Genomic DNA, 19913 nt, shown 5'->3' on the forward strand with positions numbered 1-19913 from the left:
ATCACAGCATAGTATTCTATATCACAGCACAGTATTCTATATCACAGCATAGTATTCTATATCACAGCATAGTATTCTATATCACAGCACAGTATTCTATATCACAGCACAGTATTCTATATCACAGCACAGTATTCTATATCACAGCATAGTATTCTATATCACAGCATAGTATTCTATATCACAGCATAGTATTCTATATCACAGCACAGTATTCTATATCACAGCATAGTATTCTATATCACAGCATAGTATTCTATATCACAGCATAGTATTCTATATCACAGCACAGTATTCTATATCACAGCACAGTATTCTATATCACAGCACAGTATTCTATATCACAGCATAGTATTCTATATTACAACATAGTATTCTATATCACAGCATAGTATTCTATATCACAGCATAGTATTCTATATTACAACATAGTATTCTATATCACAGCATAGTATTCTATATCACAGCACAGTATTCTATATCACAGCATAGTATTCTATATCACAGCATAGTATTCTATATCACAGCATAGTATTCTATATCACAGCTCAGGATTCTATATCACAGCATAGTATTCTATATTACAACATAGTATTCTATATCACAGCATAGTATTCTATATCACAGCATAGTATTCTATATCACAGCACAGTATTCTATATCACAGCACAGTATTCTATATCACAGCACAGTATTCTATATCACAGCACAGTATTCTATATCACAGCATAGTATTCTATATCACAGCATAGTATTCTATATTACAACATAGTATTCTATATCACAGCATAGTATTCTATATCACAGCACAGTATTCTATATTACAACATAGTATTCTATAGCACAGCATAGTATTCTATATCACAGCATAGTATTCTATATCACAGCACAGTATTCTATATCACAGCACAGTATTCTATATCACAGCATAGTATTCTATATCACAGCACAGTATTCTATATCACAGCACAGTATTCTATATCACAGCACAGTATTCTATATCACAGCACAGTATTCTATATTACAACATAGTATTCTATATCACAGCATAGTATTCTATATCACAGCACAGTATTCTATATTACAACATAGTATTCTATATCACAGCATAGTATTCTATATCACAGCACAGTATTCTATATCACAGCACAGTATTCTATATCACAGCACAGTATTCTATATCACAGCATAGTATTCTATATTACAGCATAGTATTCTATATTACAACATAGTATTCTATATCACAGCATAGTATTCTATATCACAGCACAGTATTCTATATCACAGCATAGTATTCTATATCACAGCATAGTATTCTATATTACAACATAGTATTCTATATCACAGCATAGTATTCTATATTACAACATAGTATTCTATATCACAGCATAGTATTCTATATCACAGCACAGTATTCTATATCACAGCATAGTATTCTATATCACAGCACAGTATTCTATATCACAGCACAGTATTCTATATCACAGCATAGTATTCTATATCACAGCATAGTATTCTATATCACAGCACAGTATTCTATATCACAGCACAGTATTCTATATCACAGCACAGTATTCTATATCACAGCATAGTATTCTATATCACAGCATAGTATTCTATATCACAGCACAGTATTCTATATCACAAAATATTCTATGTCACAGCATAGTATTCTATATCACAGCATAGTATTCTATATCACAGCACAGTGTTCTATATCACAGCACAGTATTCTATATCACAGCACAGTATTCTATATCACAACACAGTATTCTATATCACAGCATAGTATTCTATATCACAGCACAGTATTCTATATCACAGCACAGTATTCTATATCACAGCATAGTATTCTATATCACAGCATAGTATTCTATATCACAGCACAGTGTTCTATATCACAGCACAGTGTTCTATATCACAGCACAGTATTCTATATCACAGCACAGTATTCTATATTACAACATAGTATTCTATATCACAGCATAGTATTCTATATCACAGCACAGTATTCTATATTACAACATAGTATTCTATATCACAGCATAGTATTCTATATCACAGCATAGTATTCTATATCACAGCATAGTATTCTATATCACAGCATAGTATTCTATATCACAGCACAGTATTCTATATCACAGCACAGTATTCTATATCACAGCATAGTATTCTATATCACAAAATATTCTATATCACAGCACAGTATTCTATATCACAGCACAGTATTCTATATCACAGCATAGTATTCTATATCACAGCATAGTATTCTATATCACAGCATAGTATTCTATATCACAAAATATTCTATATCACAGCACAGTATTCTATATCACAGCACAGTATTCTATATCACAGCATAGTATTCTATATCACAGCAGAGTATTCTATATCACAGCATAGTATTCTATATCACAGCACAGTATTCTATATCACAGCACAGTATTCTATATCACAGCACAGTATTTTATATCACAGCACAGTATTCTATATCACAGCATAGTATTCTATATCACAAAATATTCTATATCACAGCACAGTATTCTATATCACAGCACAGTATTCTATATCACAGCATAGTATTCTATATCACAGCAGAGTATTCTATATCACAGCATAGTATTCTATATCACAGCACAGTATTCTATATCACAGCACAGTATTCTATATCACAGCACAGTATTCTATATCACAGCACAGTATTCTATATCACAGCATAGTATTCTATATTACAACATAGTATTCTATATCACAGCATAGTATTCTATATCACAGCACAGTATTCTATATCACAGCACAGTATTCTATATCACAGCATAGTATTCTATATCACAGCACAGTATTCTATATCACAGCACAGTATTCTATATCACAGCACAGTATTCTATATCACAGCATAGTATTCTATATCACAGCACAGTATTCTATATCACAGCACAGTATTCTATATCACAGCACAGTATTCTATATCACAGCACAGTATTCTATATCACAACATAGTATTCTATATCACAGCACAGTATTCTATATCACAGCACAGTATTCTATATCACAGCATAGTATTCTATATCACAGCATAGTATTCTATATCACAGCATAGTATTCTATATCACAGCATAGTATTCTATATCACAGCACAGTATTCTATATCACAGCACAGTATTCTATATCACAGCACAGTATTCTATATCACAGCATAGTATTCTATATCACAGCATAGTATTCTATATCACAGCACAGTATTCTATATCACAAAATATTCTATATCACAGCATAGTATTCTATATCACAGCATAGTATTCTATATCACAGCACAGTATTCTATATCACAGCACAGTATTCTATATCACAAAATATTGTATATCACAGCACAGTATTCTATATCACAGCATAGTATTCTATATCACAGCACAGTATTCTATATCACAGCATAGTATTCTATATCACAACATAGTATTCTATATCACAGCACAGTATTCTATATCACAGCACAGTATTCTATATCACAGCACAGTATTCTATATCACAGCATAGTATTCTATATCACAACATAGTATTCTATGTCACAGCACAGTATTCTATATCACAGCATAGTATTCTATATCACAGCACAGTATTCTATATCACAGCATAGTATTCTATATCACAGCACAGTATTCTATATCACAGCACAGTATTCTATATCACAGCACAGTATTCTATATCACAGCATAGTATTCTATATCACAGCATAGTATTCTATATCACAGCACAGTATTCTATATCACAGCATAGTATTCTATATCACAGCATAGTATTCTATATCACAGCATAGTATTCTATATCACAAAATATTCCATTTCACAGCACAGTATTCTATATCACAAAATATTCTATATCACAGCACAGTATTCTATATCACAAAATATTCCATTTCACAGCACAGTATTCTATATCACAGCATAGTATTCTATATCACAGCACAGTATTCTATATCACAAAATATTCCATTTCACAGCACAGTGTATTCTATATCACAAAATATTCTGTATCACAGCACAGTATTCTATATCACAGCACAGTATTCTATTTCACAGCATAGTATTCTATATCACAGAACAGGATTCTATATCACAGCATAGTATTCTATATCACAGCATAGTATTCTATATCACAGCATAGTATTCTATATCACAGCATAGTATTCTATATCACAGCACAGTATTCTATATCACAAAATATTCCATTTCACAGCACAGTGTATTCTATATCACAAAATATTCTGTATCACAGCACAGTATTCTATATCACAACACAGTGTTCTATAATAGAGAGAGACATTCCTCATACTAAGGCTTCTTATTATAGGGAACGTTGCCTCTGTATCCCCCTCTCTGTGTTTGCTGGTCCATGACCATCTTATTATAAAGACAATGGAGAATAGATAAATGGGGGTAGTAATAGTAGTAGATGTAGTAGTAGTAGTAGATGTAGATGTAGTACAAGTAGATGTAGTAGTAGCAGATGTAGTAGTAGTAGATGTAGTAGTAGTAGTCGTAGTAATAGTAGACATAGTAGATGTAGTACAAGTAGATGTAGACGTAGTAGAAGCAGATGTAGTAGACATAGTAGTAGTAGACGTAGTAGTAGTAGTAATAGTAGACATAGTAGATGTAATACAAGTAGATGTAGACGTAGTAGTAGCAGATGTAGTAGACGTAGTAGTAGTAGACGATGTAGTAGTAGCAGATGTAGTATTAGTAGTAGTAGTAGCAGTAGTAGTAGATGTAGTAGTAGTAGTAGTAGTAGTAGTAGTAGATGTAGTAGTAGTAGATGTAGTATTAGTAGTAGTAGTAGTAGTAGTAGTAGTAGTAGTAGATGTAGTAGTAGTAGATGTAGTAGTAGACATAGTAGCAGTAGTATTGGAGTGCAAATATTATTTTCTGGTTGCTGTAGAGATAAATTTAGAATATTTTAAAAAAGGGAAAAGTTTAATATAAGGTTGAACATTAAATGTTATGTTGACTGTGTATTTGGTGTCTATCTACTGCCGCATTCTGCTTCCTGTTGGGTTTTTATCATGGCGACCACATTGGCTGTCTATACTGGCTTTCCAGTAATATCCCAGCAGTAAGAATAGCCGCCAAGGCTATACATGTCTCTGAGTGACATCACACTCACTGACAGATAGCTAAATATGGGAGAATGAACAATCACACGCCTCATGCTGCTTCTATTATTCACATCTGGGTCTGCTAGACTGAACATGAGGTTTCCTTGTGTATTAGGAAACACCCCCCCCCCCCCTTCCCGGGGGCGGCAGGACTGCATATAAATTCCTGGCTGGGTCAGACTCATACACACAGCAGCTAGCTGGGAGACTCATACTAATACTGTACAGCTGCGTGTATACTGCCAGAGGCTTCAACTCCTTACAGAAGTATCTCAAAGAAGAATGACTTCCAACGTACGGTAAGTGTGGACTGGACATAGATGTCCATATAGGTGTCCGGAGAATTGTTGTACTTTTTAAAACTAAACCTTTACTTTTTTTGTTCTGATTTATCATGTTAGTCTCCATTCACATCTAAAGCTGCATTCAAAATTCTGCTAAGACAGCATTGTGTAGAAAGAATGTAGACTTCCTCCAATAACTGCTGGCAGACTACGGAATGCATAGAAATATATGTCAATTTAGGTTGTCTATAGCCCTGACACTTTTTATTCACTATGAAGATTATTATGAAGGGGATGGTTTCAGGCTATAAATATGAAGGGGATGGTTTCAGGCTATAAATATATATACTATGGTTAGGGAATAGTACCCAGTACCATAGGGATAATTTTGACTACTGGAGTAACAACACATTGCAAGCTCATCTGAATATATTGTGACCAAGACAGGGTACTGTATTATATTTACAAGACGTGCCCATTGCGGTGCCACTGGAAAATGCTGCCCAGAACAAGAAGCTTATTGATCTATATCTCTTCCTTCCTCAGCCTGCTCATACTCGTCCTGTTTTCATGGACTGTATTAGCCTCTCGTCCTAAACCCTTGACCCACGTGGCTGAGAAAGATGCCAGCTTCGGGGTGCGTTTATTCAAGGAGATCCTACAGGAGAACAAGAATAAGAATTTAGGATTCTCTCCCTATGGGGCATCCACAGCTTTAAATATCCTACAGTACGGAACATCCGGGAAGACTATGGAACAACTGCGGCGCGTCCTTAACTATGGATATTCAGGTAAATAAGCATGGACATTAGTACAAGGTTGTTATAATTCTACAATTGATAGGGATTATTTTAGAGGTGTGATAAAGGAGACACATGCTATAATACTAATGTCACCTAAATGGTTATCACTCATCTGCCTTCTCCACCTCTTCCCACTCAGTTGTGTAGACCTTCCACTTACGATTGGCCATTTCTTCCTCCAGAGCGGACCGTGTCTGCAGTACTCCGGAAACTAAGAGAGGAGATCTGCGGCTCCCTTGCCTCCAGCGAGGACACAAAATCTGTCCATGTAGCAGATGGACTTTTTGTTCAGAGGGATCTTGAGCTGACTCCTGGTTTCCTTCAGAGGTTCTACTCTACCTTCCGACGACACGTGACCCAAGTCAACTTTACCAACCCATCAAAAGCCAAGGACATTTTAAACAAATGGGTGGAGAACCAAACAGATGGTGAGAATAGTTATTGAGCAGATACATATTGTCTTCTTTTTTGTCTTTTGACCCATCCACCAATATGACCTATGCTTTCTCTTCCATAGGCATGATCCAGGACTTATTGGGAAGTAACTCCCTTCCTCCTCTTACCCGTCTAGTCCTGCTCAGTGCTGTGCACTTTGATGGGAAATGGGTCCTCCCCTTTCCAGAAAAAGACACTCACGAGAGACCATTCTACCGACCTGATGGTTCTCAGGTGCAAGTACAAATGATGGAAAACACAGCCAAGTACAATTACAGTAAGTGCCCTAAATGTTTTTGTATGACATCACTAGGAAAACACGAGCAGTAAATCAAAAAATTTCAATATATGTTTCACAAAGAAGAGAGGAACGTAGCACTCACCCGGCAAGCTGGCTGCAGCAGAGCATCTCAAATCACATCAGATCGGTGAAGGAGCAGGGAGGCAGTGGATGGCAACGGGGGAGTTCAGGCATCAGGCCACAGACTGTTTCACACCATTAGGTGCTTCGTCAAGCCCCTGAGGGGCCTGACAAAGCCCCTAACAGTGTTAAACGGTCCGAGGCCGACACCGGAACTCCCGTTACCATCCACTGCCTCCCTGCTCCTTCACCAATCTGATGTGATCTGAGTCCCTGCTCCTTCACTGATCTGATCTGAGTCCCTGCTCCTTCATTAATCTAATGTGATTTGAGACATCACATATAGACATCACATTTGTCACATATAGTGACAGTGCCGGACTCTGTGCTCTGTGGTGATGTTACAACCAATGTTATTTCTACAGGTGAGCTCGAGACCCCAGAGGGAGTATATTATGATGTCATCGAGCTGCCATATGAAGGAGATGAGATCAGCATGTTAATAGCTGCTCCCTATGAGAAAGGGGTGGCCCTGTCCACCATCACAGACATCCTGACTCCCAAACTCATCACTGAATGGAAAAACAACATGAGGAGATCAACACGTCTTCTTGTTTTGCCCAAGTAAGTACAACACATGGATAAAAAATTTGGGGCACTTCTTGGCTAAATGCTACCATTGTGGCCATAATTAGTAGTACATAGGAAATTGAGTTATAACTGTCCATGTTTGGGCCATGTTTAGATTGGTTGGGAGAAGTATGGGTATATAGACGATTAATTTTTCCAATGGTCATATAAACTCATGTTCTTTTCTCTGTTCCCAGGTTCTCTCTGGTGAGTGAAGTCAACCTAAAAAGCCCTCTTCAGCGTCTTGGAGTTACAGACATGTTCTCAGCTGAAAAAGCTGACTTCAGCCGGCTGTCAAGTAAGCATTGGACTTTGTAAAGCCAGCAAGATGTGGTCATAGGGGGAGGTCTATAGACATTCATATATTCCACATTAGTTTGTCGTCATTCTAACTGAAATAATTGTCTTGTTATAGCTGAAAGACCTCTCCATGTATCAGAAGCATTCCAGAAGGTCAAAGTCGAGGTGACAGAGAGTGGAACAAAAGCATCAGCTGCAACAGGTAAGAAAGTGACTCTTCTCACACATAAGAGATAGGACATTATATGGGGATACAGAGAAGAATGGTCCAAAACTGATGGACCTAAGGTTGAGGGATCTAAATGAGTTCAAGGACATTATGGCAGTATAATATTAAATAGTTATGTATTACATTTTCAAAGAGCTTAAAAGGAGCATGAACTTGAGTAATAAGCTTCTCCATAGGCAGCTATTGGGACAAGATGCACGTTGTCCTCATTCTGCTTCCAGTATGCAAGGCTTGAGGTTGGGCATCGATAAAGATGCTATTGGACTTGTCCAAAACACCATAGTCAGATAGTGCTCTCCTATGTGCAAAAAAAGCTCCTCTATAATATAAGCACTTGTTCCTATAGAGAAGCCCCGCCTGGCAAGATACCCAGCATCAGTGGTTCTTTATCTCCGTTACTGTAATGGTCGTGTGTAAATCTATAATACTGTAGACCCAGCATTTTAAGCCACCTGAGATAACATTGCCCGTATTACTACAGTATGGGAGAAAACAGACATTATATTGCCTTTTTCTTTTCACAGCGGCAATTCTCCTGGCCAGAATGGCCCCACTCGAGGTCATCATGGATCGCCCATTTTTGTTTATCATAAGGCACAATCCAACAGGTGAGTCATCTCCTATACACATACGTATAGTTCGAGGGAAGTTCTATTTTAACAAACATGACCCCTGGTGGTGGCTGGATGTATAGAAATGTGGAATTCTCATAGTGCAAAGGGAAGTAGATTTCCTACATACAGGATGATATACACCACCATAATTTGAGCATCTTAAAGGAGCTGTCCAGTTTTAAAAAGCCATTGTTATATATTCTGTGGGGAATCCTCTATTAAGGATCCTTATCTTCTGGCCAGATAAGGGGGTGGTTATATGGAGCAATTTAGCTTTGGAGGACTCATCTTGCCTGGCAGTACACAGAGAACCTATTAATATGAATGAGCAGAGTGTAGTGCTTGATTTCTCCTGTGGGGGCACTGCAGGGAAATTGAGGCATTTCAGTAGTTACTGCATGCAAACACATTAGGACCCATGATGGCTGCAGACGAAAAGCCCTTTGGTCTTGAAACACCCACATTGCTGTAAATTATTAAGAAAGGTAATATATTCCTGGGTAAAGCTTCCCTCTTGAGGTGAAGCCCTTTTGTTGTTTTCCTGCCCGTGGAACAAACCCATTAGGAACAGCAATGGGTCAGGGGAAGGACCCTTTTTGTATGCAACCCCTACATCACTATATATGATTGAAAAACCTAATATATTTCATGGTAAATTGTCCCTAGTGAGATGAAGCCATTTTTGTTGTCCATACCTTTGACAAAAACTCATTAGGAACAGCAATGGGTCCAGAGAAAGCCTCTAGGGCTCTTGTCACCCCCATTGTGGTCTCAAGAGCAGGTCAGGTCAAGAACTTACAATCTCCATTGAAATGGTTCCAAAGTCAGACATCGTTAGTTTGGTGAGGATCATAAACCCACACAATGTAGAGACTCTGCTGAGGCTCATAGTACCTTGTGTCTCGGTCATGTTACTGACTCCTAGGGAATTTCAAAAGTACCGAATGCTTTATATGACTTTATCCATATTGTTAGAAACAACATTGGCGCACACAGGCATCACTCACAATCTTTCATTCTCTCTTCCAGGTTCATTGCTATTTATGGGACAAGTCATGGAGCCTTGATAAGCAGCGTCATCTAGTGGCCATATCCAGTACCTCGCCTCTCCCACCTTGGACAGCAGGAGTTATCCAACTATAAGTCCTGCTAAAAGGTGGAGCGGCTTCAGCGGACTACTAGGGAGGGTGGTGGATGGGGGCGACACGGGTAGTATCAATGGGAACAATATGGTATGGAAGACACAAGCAATGCTGGAATGTATGGGATGTGTGAATGCAAGATACAGGTTATACTATGAATTATTACAGAGTACATTTTTATTGACTTTCTATTTAATAAATCTATTTATTTATATTTTAACCTGATTTTTGTCAAGCATTTTTATTACACATGTTTTAGTGCAAACAGAGACATAATATATATCCATAATCTGAATCAAACAAACATGTACAAAGGAAGACTTCAAATATATTATGTTACAGAATGAGGGTCAGATGGTAAATCTAGACAATGCTTTTGTGTAGTTTGCTGAATATAAAAATACATAAAAAGGAGCAAAACCAAACACAGAAAAGTAAAAGAAAAAAAGTTACTTAAAGGGGTACTCCGCTGCTCTGCATTTGAAACAAACTGTTCCGAACGCTGGAGCCAGCGCCGGGAGCTCGTGACATCATAGCCCCACCCCCTCACAACATCACGCCCAGCCCCCTCAATGCAAGTCTATGGGAGGGGTTTGTTCCAAACACTGAGCAGCAGAGTACCCCTTTAACTTCTTAAGGACCAAGGACGTATGAGTACGTCCTTGGTCCCGCTCCCGTGATATAATGCGGGGTCCCACGGTGACCCCGCATCATATCACGGCAGGCCCCGCGTCATAGTGAAGCCTGGACCCGCCTCTAATAGCGCGCTGCACTGATCGCGGTGCCGCGTACTATTAAACCTTTAGCCGCGCGCTCAAAGCTGAGCCACGCGGCTAAAAGTGAAAGTAAAAAGTGCCGGCTAGCTCAGGGAGCTGTTCGGGATCGCCGCGGTGAAATCGCGGCATCCCGAACAGCTGTACTACAGGAGGAAGGTCTCTTACCTTCCTTCCTGCAGTCCGATCGCCGATTGAATGCTTCAAGCCTGAGATCCAGGCTTGAGCAATCAATCGACGAAAACACTGATCATTGCATCCCTATGGAGATGCATTGAACAGTGTTAAAGATCAGTAAATGCAATGTTATAGCCCCCTATGGGGGCTATAATATTGCAAAAGAAAAGTGTAAAAAAAATCATTAACCCTTTGAATTATCCCTTCCCCTAATAAAAGTTTGAATCACCAGGCATTTCCAATAATAAATAAAAAACAGTGTAAATAAAAACAAAAATAAACATATGTGGTATCGCCACGTGCAGAAATGTCCGAATTAAAAAAAATATACCGATAATTAAACTGCATGGTCAATGGCGTACGCGCAAAAAAATTCCAAAGTCCTTAATTATTGTATTTTTGGTCACTTTTTATATCATGAAAAGATGAATAAAAAGTGATCAAAAAGTACGATCAATACACAAATGGTACCGATAAAAACTTCAGATCACGGCGCAAAAAATTAACCCTCATAGCGCCCTATACGCGGAAAAATAAAAAAGTTATAGGAGTCAGAATATGACAATTTTAAACGTATACATTTTCCTGCATGTAGTTATGATTTTTTTCTGAAGTAATACAAATTCAAACCTATACATGTAGGGTATCATTTTAACCGTATGGACCTAGAGAATAAAGATAAGGTGTCAATTTTACCGAAATATGTACTACGTAGAAACGGAAGCCCCCAAAAGTTACAAAATGGCTGTATTTTTTCAATTTTGTCGCACAATGATTTTTTTCTTGTTTCGCCGTAGATTTTTGGGTAAAATGACTGATATCATTACAAAGTAGAATTGGTGGCGCAAAAAATAAGCCATAATACAGATTTTTAGGTGCAAAATTTAAAGAGTTATGATTTTTTAAAGGTAAAGAGGAAAAACGAAAGAGCAAAAACCGAAAAACGCCCGGTCCTTAAGGTGTTAACTTCTCTAGGTGATGGAGTGTCCTAGGTAAACCACTGTTTATTCTAAGCAATTGGGGCAATTGGAGAGTGAATATATATTGCATCCATGGAAGTCCTGGGTCTAGAGAAAGGCCTTTGGGGCTATCATCACCCCCATTGCGGTACCAAAACATAAAGCAAAGAGAACTAATCAATACAAACATAAAGATGAATTGGCCCCCCCATGAGATCAAGCCCTGATTAAGGACACTTCCATAATAGTCATTCTGCTAAAAAAAAGGCCTTGGGGCTATCATCACCCCCATGGCGGTCCCACAACATAAAGCGAAGGGAACTAATGAATACCAACATAAAGATGAACTAGCCCCCCCCCCCCCCCCCCACGAGATCAAGTCCTAACTAAGGACACCTATATAATAGTCATTCTCCTTAAATATACTTGTAAAAGCTTGTAGGAAATGAGAGTACAAGCAAGGAAATTATGTAACTATGTCAGGAACTTGCGATCTTTCTGCAAAGGGTGCCTAAGGCAGGCATTGTTACAGTTTAATGAGGATCATGAATTCAACCTGTTCTCAGGAGGTTAGTCTGCTCCATACACAGCGGATGCCCACCGTTATTTACTGTGGACACCCATTGTCAGTGGCTGGGATAGGACATAACACCAGTTTCAGCTGATGAGCCCCTTAGATGCTGCAGTCAACAGATGGGGCATCTAGGAGCTCAAAAAAAGGGTTTCAGTTCTCTCAGGTCTCTGATCATTTCCCTACTCCACTGGATGAAATGCCAAGTGGATACAATAGCAGTAGAGGGCCTAGTAAAGCCTTCTAAGAAGCTACTCCAAACCCACAAGTTCTCCAAATACAAGTTCTGTAGATTGAAAAATAATATAGAAATAAGCAGCGCTAGGCATTTTTCTGTTTTATTTAAATTTTTTCAATTTCACCCCACAAAAACCAAATTTTTGGTTGCTCAGTAGGTTTAAATGGTCCCACAAAAATAATCCATCATACAGCTCTGTTGACAGGAAAAGCAAAAGGACGGTTAATTTGCTTCTGGGTAAGGGAAGAGGGTTTAAAATGTAGCAAGGCCGTTTTAGGGTGTTTGTAGATGGAGGGGAATGAGTCTCACTTTAATTATGGGTCGAATTTGGTTAATGGGACTCCCAGATTTGTTTCGGATTGCAGTTCAGATTCTTAGGTGCCCTGCTTGCTCATGCAAGTATTACAGGAGCAGGGACTCCTATCAAAGACAGGCGTCTCTGCTCCTGTACAGTACACAAGTTGTGGTACACATTGGCTGGATGCAGAGCCCCCCGTAGCGGTAAATGTGGTGAGAGAAGCTGTGACGTCTGCAGCACAGGCCCCTTAATGTACAGGGGCAGGGACGAAACAAAATCCAAAAGGGAGCAGAAAAAGTTCACATTCTAATAAATCAGTTCTTTTTTTTTTTTTATTGAAACCTGAACTGAATCTGATTCTGGCAAAATTAATTTACTCATCTCTATCTGTGAATAATGATACCAAGCAAGATCTGGCTGAAAACCTGGTAGGACATGACCTATTGAGGAGCAATGTGAAAGGCATGTGGCTTTATATCATATCCATAGAGGTAAAGGGGTTATGCTAAGAATAGCGTATTAAAGGGGTACTCCGGTGGAAAACTTTTTTTTTTTTTAAATCAACTGGTGCCAGAAAGTTAAACAGATTTGTAAATGACTTCTATTAAAAAATATTAATCCTTCCAGTACTTATTAGCTGCTGAATACTACAGAGCAAATTCTTATCATTTTGGAACACAGAGCTCTCTGCTGACATCACGAGCACAGTGCTCTCTGCTGACACCTCTGTCCATTTTAGAAACTGTCCAGAGTAGGAGAAAATACCCATAGCAAACATATGCTGCTCTGGACGGTTCCTAAAATGGACAGAGATGTCAGCAGAGAGCACTGTGCTCGTGATGTCAGCAGAGAGCTGTGTGTTCCAAAAAGAAAAGAATTTCCTCTGTAGTATTCAGCAGCTAATAAGTACTAGAAGGATTAGGATTTTTTAATAGAAGTAATTTACAAATCTGCTGCTGTATACTCCACAAGAAGTTCTTTTCTTTTCAATTTCTTTTCAGTCTGACCACAGTGCTCTCTGCTGACACCTCTGTCCATGTCAGGAACTGTTCAGAGCAGGAGAGGTTTGCTGTAGGGACTTGCTTCTACTCTGAACAGTTCCTGACACGGACAGAGGTGTCAGCAGAGAGCACTGTGGTCAGACAGAAAAGAAATTCAAAAAGAAAAGAACTTCTTGTGGATCATACAGCAGTTTATAAGTACTGGAAGGACTAAGATTTTTAAATAGAAGTAATTTTCAAATCTGTTTAACTTTCTGGCACTAGTAGATTTAAAATAAAATGTATTCCAGTGGAGTACCCCTTTAACTAACAGGCCTTTCTGGGCGGGTTTTGCAGAAAGAATGTTCTGCTACAGAACTTCTGACAAGTTAATAGAACAGAAAAATACCACAGTGCTCTCTGCTGACATCTCTGTCCATTTTAAGAACTGTCCAGAGTAGGAGAAAATCCCCATAGCAAACATATGCTGCTCTGGACAGTTCCTAAAATGGACAGAGATGTCAGCAGAGAGCACTGTGGTCATGATGTCAGCAGAGAGCTCTGTGTTCCCAAAAGAAAATAATTTCCTCTGTAGTATTCAGCAGCTAATAAGTACTGGAAGGATTAAAGATTTTTTAATAGAAGTAATTTACAAATGTGTTTAACTTTCTGGCACCAGTTGATTAAAAAAAATTAAAATAAAAAAAGTTTTCTACCGGAGTACCCCTTTAATAGAGGACTGACCACTGGGCTCCCATGACCATGACAACAGAGGTCCCTTGTCCCCCGAGTAGGGTTGCCACCTTTCTACGCAAAAAAAAATTACCGGCCATGCTAATTTGCATAATTAATTATTGATGCGTAACATCACAAGGGGGAAATTTTGTCCTCTTCTGACCCCTATAACTTTTTTATTTCTCCTTATACGGGGCTATATGAGGGCTCATTTTTTGCGCCCCGATCTGTAGTTTTTAACAGGACCATTTTGGTTTTGATGTGACTTTTTATTTATTTATTTTTTAAAGCAAATACGGAAGTTGAAGTTAGTAACTAAACTCCCATCATGCCCTGATACAGCCTGTGGCTCAGCAGCTGCCCCAAAGAAAACTACAACTCCCAGCATGCTGGACTATATAGTAGTATATAGTATAGGTCAGTGTTTTCCAACCAGGGATGCCTCCTGCTGTTGCAAAACTACAACTCCCAGCATGCCCGGACAGCCGTTGGCTGTCCGGGCATGCCGGGAGTTGTAGTTTTGCAACAGCTGGAGGCGCTCTGGTTGGGAAACATTGGTATAGGCTTATTTCAATGTAGGCCAAATGTTGTCTTGGAGGTGTGCACAGGCCTTCCTAAGTCAAATGTCCTAGACCAATGGTCTCCAAATTGTGGACCTCCAGATGTTGCAAAACTACAACTCCAACCTTGGGAGGTGGGCACAGGTCATAATAATGTCTAATGTCCTAGATCAATAGTCTCCAAATTGTGGACCTCAAAAATACAACTTCTAGAGGTCCACAGTTTGGAGACCACTGATCTCCTGTGTCAGCACCTTTATTGTAGCCTCAGGCAGTCTAAAGACTGAAAAGTGCCCCACCGAAACAGAGCAAGGAGCCTCTGCGCCGAAGAGCACCCCCATAACAGAGCGAGGAGGTTCCATACTGAAGAGCACCCCCATAACAGAGCGAGGAGCCTCCATACTGAAGAGCACCCCCATAACAGAGCGAGGAGCTTCCATACTGAAGAGCACCCCCATAACAGAGCGAGGAGCTTCCATACTGAAGAGCACCCCCCCATAACAGAGCGAGGAGCTTCCATACTGAAGAGCACCCCCCCATAACAGAGCGAGGAGCTTCTATACTGAAGAGCACCCAAATAACAGAGCGAGGAGCTTCCATACTGAAGAGCACCCCCCCATAACAGAGCGAGGAGCTTCCATACTGAAGAGCACCCCCCATAACAGAGCAAGGAGCCTCCATACTGAAGAGCACCCCCCCATAACAGAGCGAGGAGCTTCCATACTGAAGAGCACCCCCATAACAGAGCGAGGAGCTTCCATACTGAAGAGCACCCCCATAACAGAGCGAGGAGCCTCCATACTGAAGAGCACCCAAATAACAGAGCGAGGAGCTTCTATACTGAAGAGCACCCAAATAACAGAGCGAGGAGCTTCCATACTGAAGAGCACCCCCATAACAGAGCGAGGAGCTTCCATACTGAAGAGCACCCCCATAACAGAGCAAGGAGCTTCTATACTGAAGAGCACCCAAATAACAGAGCGAGGAGCTTCCATACTGAAGAGCACCCCCCCATAACAGAGCGAGGAGCTTCCATACTGAAGAGCACCCCCCATAACAGAGCGAGGAGCCTCCATACTGAAGAGCACCCCCCCATAACAGAGCGAGGAGCTTCCATACTGAAGAGCACCCCCATAACAGAGCAAGGAGCTTCTATACTGAAGAGCACCCAAATAACAGAGCGAGGAGCTTCCATACTGAAGAGCACCCCCATAACAGAGCGAGGAGCTTCCATACTGAAGAGCACCCCCATAACAGAGCAAGGAGCTTCTATACTGAAGAGCACCCAAATAACAGAGCGAGGAGCTTCCATACTGAAGAGCACCCCCATAACAGAGCGAGGAGCTTCCATACTGAAGAGCACCCCCCATAACAGAGCGAGGAGCCTCCATACTGAAGAGCACCCCCCCATAACAGAGCGAGGAGCTTCCATACTGAAGAGCACCCCCATAACAGAGCAAGGAGCTTCCATACTAAAGAGCACCCCCATAATAGAGCGAGGAGCCTCCATACTGAAGAGCACCCCCATAACAGAGCGAGGAGCCTCCATACTGACGAGCACCCCCCCATAACAGAGCGAGGAGCCTCCATACTGAAGAGCACCCCCATAACAGAGCGAGGAGCTTCCATACTGAAGAGCACCCTCATAACAGAGCGAGGAGCTTCCATACTAAAGAGCACCCCATAACAGAGCGAGGAGCCTCCATACTGAAGAGCACCCCCATAACAGAGCGAGGAGCCTCCATACTGAAGAGCACCCCCATAACAGAGCGAGGAGCTTCCATACTGAAGAGCACCCCCATAACAGAATGAGGAGCTTCCATACTGAAGAGCACCCCCATAACAGAGCGAGGAGCTTCCATACTGAAGAGCACCCCCATAACAGAGCGAGGAGCCTCCATACTGAAGAGCACCCCCCCCATAACAGAGCGAGGAGCTTCCATACTGAAGAGCACCCCCATAACAGAGCGAGGAGCCTCCATACTGAAGAGCACCACCCATAACAGAGCGAGGAGCTTCCATACTGAAGAGCACCCCCATAACAGAGCGAGGAGCTTCTAAACTGAAGAGCACCCCCCATAACAGAGCGAGGAGCTTCCATACTGAAGAGCACCCCCATAACATAGCGAGGAGCTTCCATACTGAAGAGCACCCCCATAACAGAGCGAGGAGCTTCCATACTGAAGAGCACCCCCCATAACAGAGCAAGGAGCACCGGAGAACCCCTTTAAGGAGCGCCACCATAATGGAGTGAGCAGCCTCAATATTAAGGAGCACCACCATAATGGACAGAGCCCATACAGAGCCCATACAGTGAAGAGTATCCCCTCTAATGGAAAGAGGAGTATATTGAAGAGTGCCGCCAAAAACGGATACAAACGAGTTCCCCATAATGGAAAGAGGAACCTCCATACCTATGAGCACCCCCAAAATGGACAGAGTAGTCTCCATATTGAGGAGTGCCCCCATAACAGACTGGAGTGCTCCCATACTGAAGAGTGCCCCCATAATAGAAAGAGGAGGAGTCTCCATACTGAAGAAGTCGGTATACTGAAGAGTGCACCTATAATAGAGAGAGGAGTCTCTATAGTGAAGAAGTCGGTATACTGAAGAGTGTCCCCATAATAGAGAGGTCTCCATACTGAAGAAGTCGGTATAATGAAGAGTGCCCCCATAATAGAAAGAGGAGTCTCCATACTGAAGAAGTCGGTATAATGAAGAGTGCCCCCATAATAGAGAGAGGGGTCTCCATACTGAAGAAGTCGGTATAATGAAGAGTGCCCCCATAATAGAGAGAGGGGTCTACATACTGAAGAAGTCGGTATAATGAAGAGTGCCCCCATAATAGAGAGAGGGGTCTCCATACTGAAGAAGTCGGTATAATGAAGAGTGCCCCCATAATAGAGAGAGGGGTCTCCATACTGAAGAAGTCGGTATACTGAAGAGTGCCCCCATAATAGAGAGGGGTCTACATACTTAAGAAGTCGGTATAATGAAAAGTGCCCCCATAATAGAGAGAGGAGTCTCCATACTGAAGAAGTCGGTATAATGAAGAGTGCCCCCATAATAGAGAGAGGGGTCTACATACTGAAGAAGTCGGTATAATGAAGAGTGCCCCCATAATAGAGAGAGGGGTCTCCATACTGAAGAAGTCGGTATAATGAAGAGTGCCCCCATAATAGAGAGAGGGGTCTCCATACTGAAGAAGTCGGTATAATGAAGAGTGCCCCCATAATAGAGAGAGAGGTCTACATACTGAAGAAGTCGGTATAATGAAGAGTGCCCCCATAATAGAGAGAGGGGTCTCCATACTGAAGAAGTCGGTATAATGAAGAGTGCCCCCATAATAGAGAGAGTGATCTCTGTGGTGCCTTGTGGGTGTGAATGGTGGTCGGGATGTTGCTGTGCAGGTTATAAAGGGTGCTATTAATCCTTGTCAGTCGTGACGCCAGGGTGAGGGTTAAATGCTGTATGACTTGGCCTATCGCCACCCTTCCCAAGGACGGTAGGTGTTTGCAGAATAAAGTATTGTCCACAACCAGAGCTTCGCTGAAAACTTGCGTAAACTTTACTGAAGATTTTCTGCAACATGCGAACATAAGAAGAGTCTTTGTACAGAGTCTATGAACCGCTTGGCTGAGATTGACCGTTGGTTGGGACTTTGAGTAAGTTCTTTAGCTTGTAGGGATTTTGTATGCGCTGGATTTAGGGTTAAGTTTAGGTCCAGGGTCCTTGACGATAATTGCGGGGAATTTAGAAGAACTCACCGTGTAATTCAGCCGAGGCCGCAAGGCTTTGGCCTAGTAATTGTCGTTGAAAGTTGCGGAGGTCCTACCTCATTCAGTGACAGCAACCCGAGATAGAGAATGATGGCCGCAGCTCCCTTATATGGGCAGGGGCTGGCCGTTCTAGGATTGGTCCACGCCATCTGTCAATCAGCTTCATAAGGCATTGTGGGTATCACATGGTCTATGAACCTCCAAAGGTCCTTTTTAACTACCATAGAGACTAGAGCATCGTCACGTGACCCGCAGGTCCTATCTATTTAAGGCGTGACTAGGGGAGAACTAGACCTGAGGACCCCCACGGTTCCTAGGAACTCTGACTTTGGGGACCCCTACCAAGGTACTGTATGTAATACGGTACCGGGACACCACATCTCCATACTGAAGAAGTTGGTATAATGGAGAGTGCCCCCATAATAGAGCAAGCAGCTTGCCCCTTTAGGGTCCTGATCGGCCTGCATGATGGCCGGAGTATGGACATTTTTACTGTAAATGTTGTGTTAAAATGAAAGGTGTCCTTACAAAGTACAATTGGTCAAGCAAAATAGGGTCTGTGGATGGAAAAAATTATGGCTCTTAAAAGGCAAGGAGGAAAAAATTAAGAAAAAGATTTAAGAAAAATCCCTGTGTCCTTAATTAAGGGGTTAAAACACAAAAAAAAAAGTTAACTTTTCCCACCAACAAAATGGCGCCGTTTCCCCCTATGCTGAGACAAGTTACTGTAAAACTCCGCCCACGGTTTCTTAGATGACCTGTCTCTGTCGTTTCCATAGAAACTATAGCACCATAACCCCGCCCCTAAACTCTGACGTTAATCGATCCGAAGAAATTGAACCTCGTGCGCTTCTGTATGTCACCTTGCGCATGCCCATTCCAAGGAGCAAGGA

General features: G+C 41.1%; 1 protein-coding gene across 10 annotated transcripts in view; it reads left to right on the forward strand.

The window, feature by feature from the left end:
* The window catches only part of SERPINE1 (serpin family E member 1), a 170854-nt gene extending 160684 nt beyond the window's left edge, over positions 1-10170 (forward strand). For 9 of the 10 annotated variants that reach the window (XM_056570159.1, XM_056570164.1, XM_056570161.1 and 6 more), the window contains 8 exons: positions 5983-6227; positions 6422-6667; positions 6757-6951; positions 7461-7659; positions 7863-7963; positions 8081-8167; positions 8719-8802; positions 9838-10170. In XM_056570159.1, the coding sequence (XP_056426134.1) occupies positions 5983-6227; positions 6422-6667; positions 6757-6951; positions 7461-7659; positions 7863-7963; positions 8081-8167; positions 8719-8802; positions 9838-9875 (1195 nt within the window). In that variant the 3' untranslated portion in view covers positions 9876-10170. Of the gene's footprint in view, positions 1-4908; positions 5452-5982; positions 6228-6421; positions 6668-6756; positions 6952-7460; positions 7660-7862; positions 7964-8080; positions 8168-8718; positions 8803-9837 lie in introns of those variants that run through there. The other variant, XM_056570166.1, reaches the window with a different exon arrangement.
* Positions 10171-19913: the final 9743 nt, after the last annotated feature.

Source organism: Hyla sarda, chromosome 4 (genome assembly GCF_029499605.1).
Source record: "Hyla sarda isolate aHylSar1 chromosome 4, aHylSar1.hap1, whole genome shotgun sequence".
Lineage (NCBI taxonomy): Eukaryota > Metazoa > Chordata > Amphibia > Anura > Hylidae > Hyla > Hyla sarda.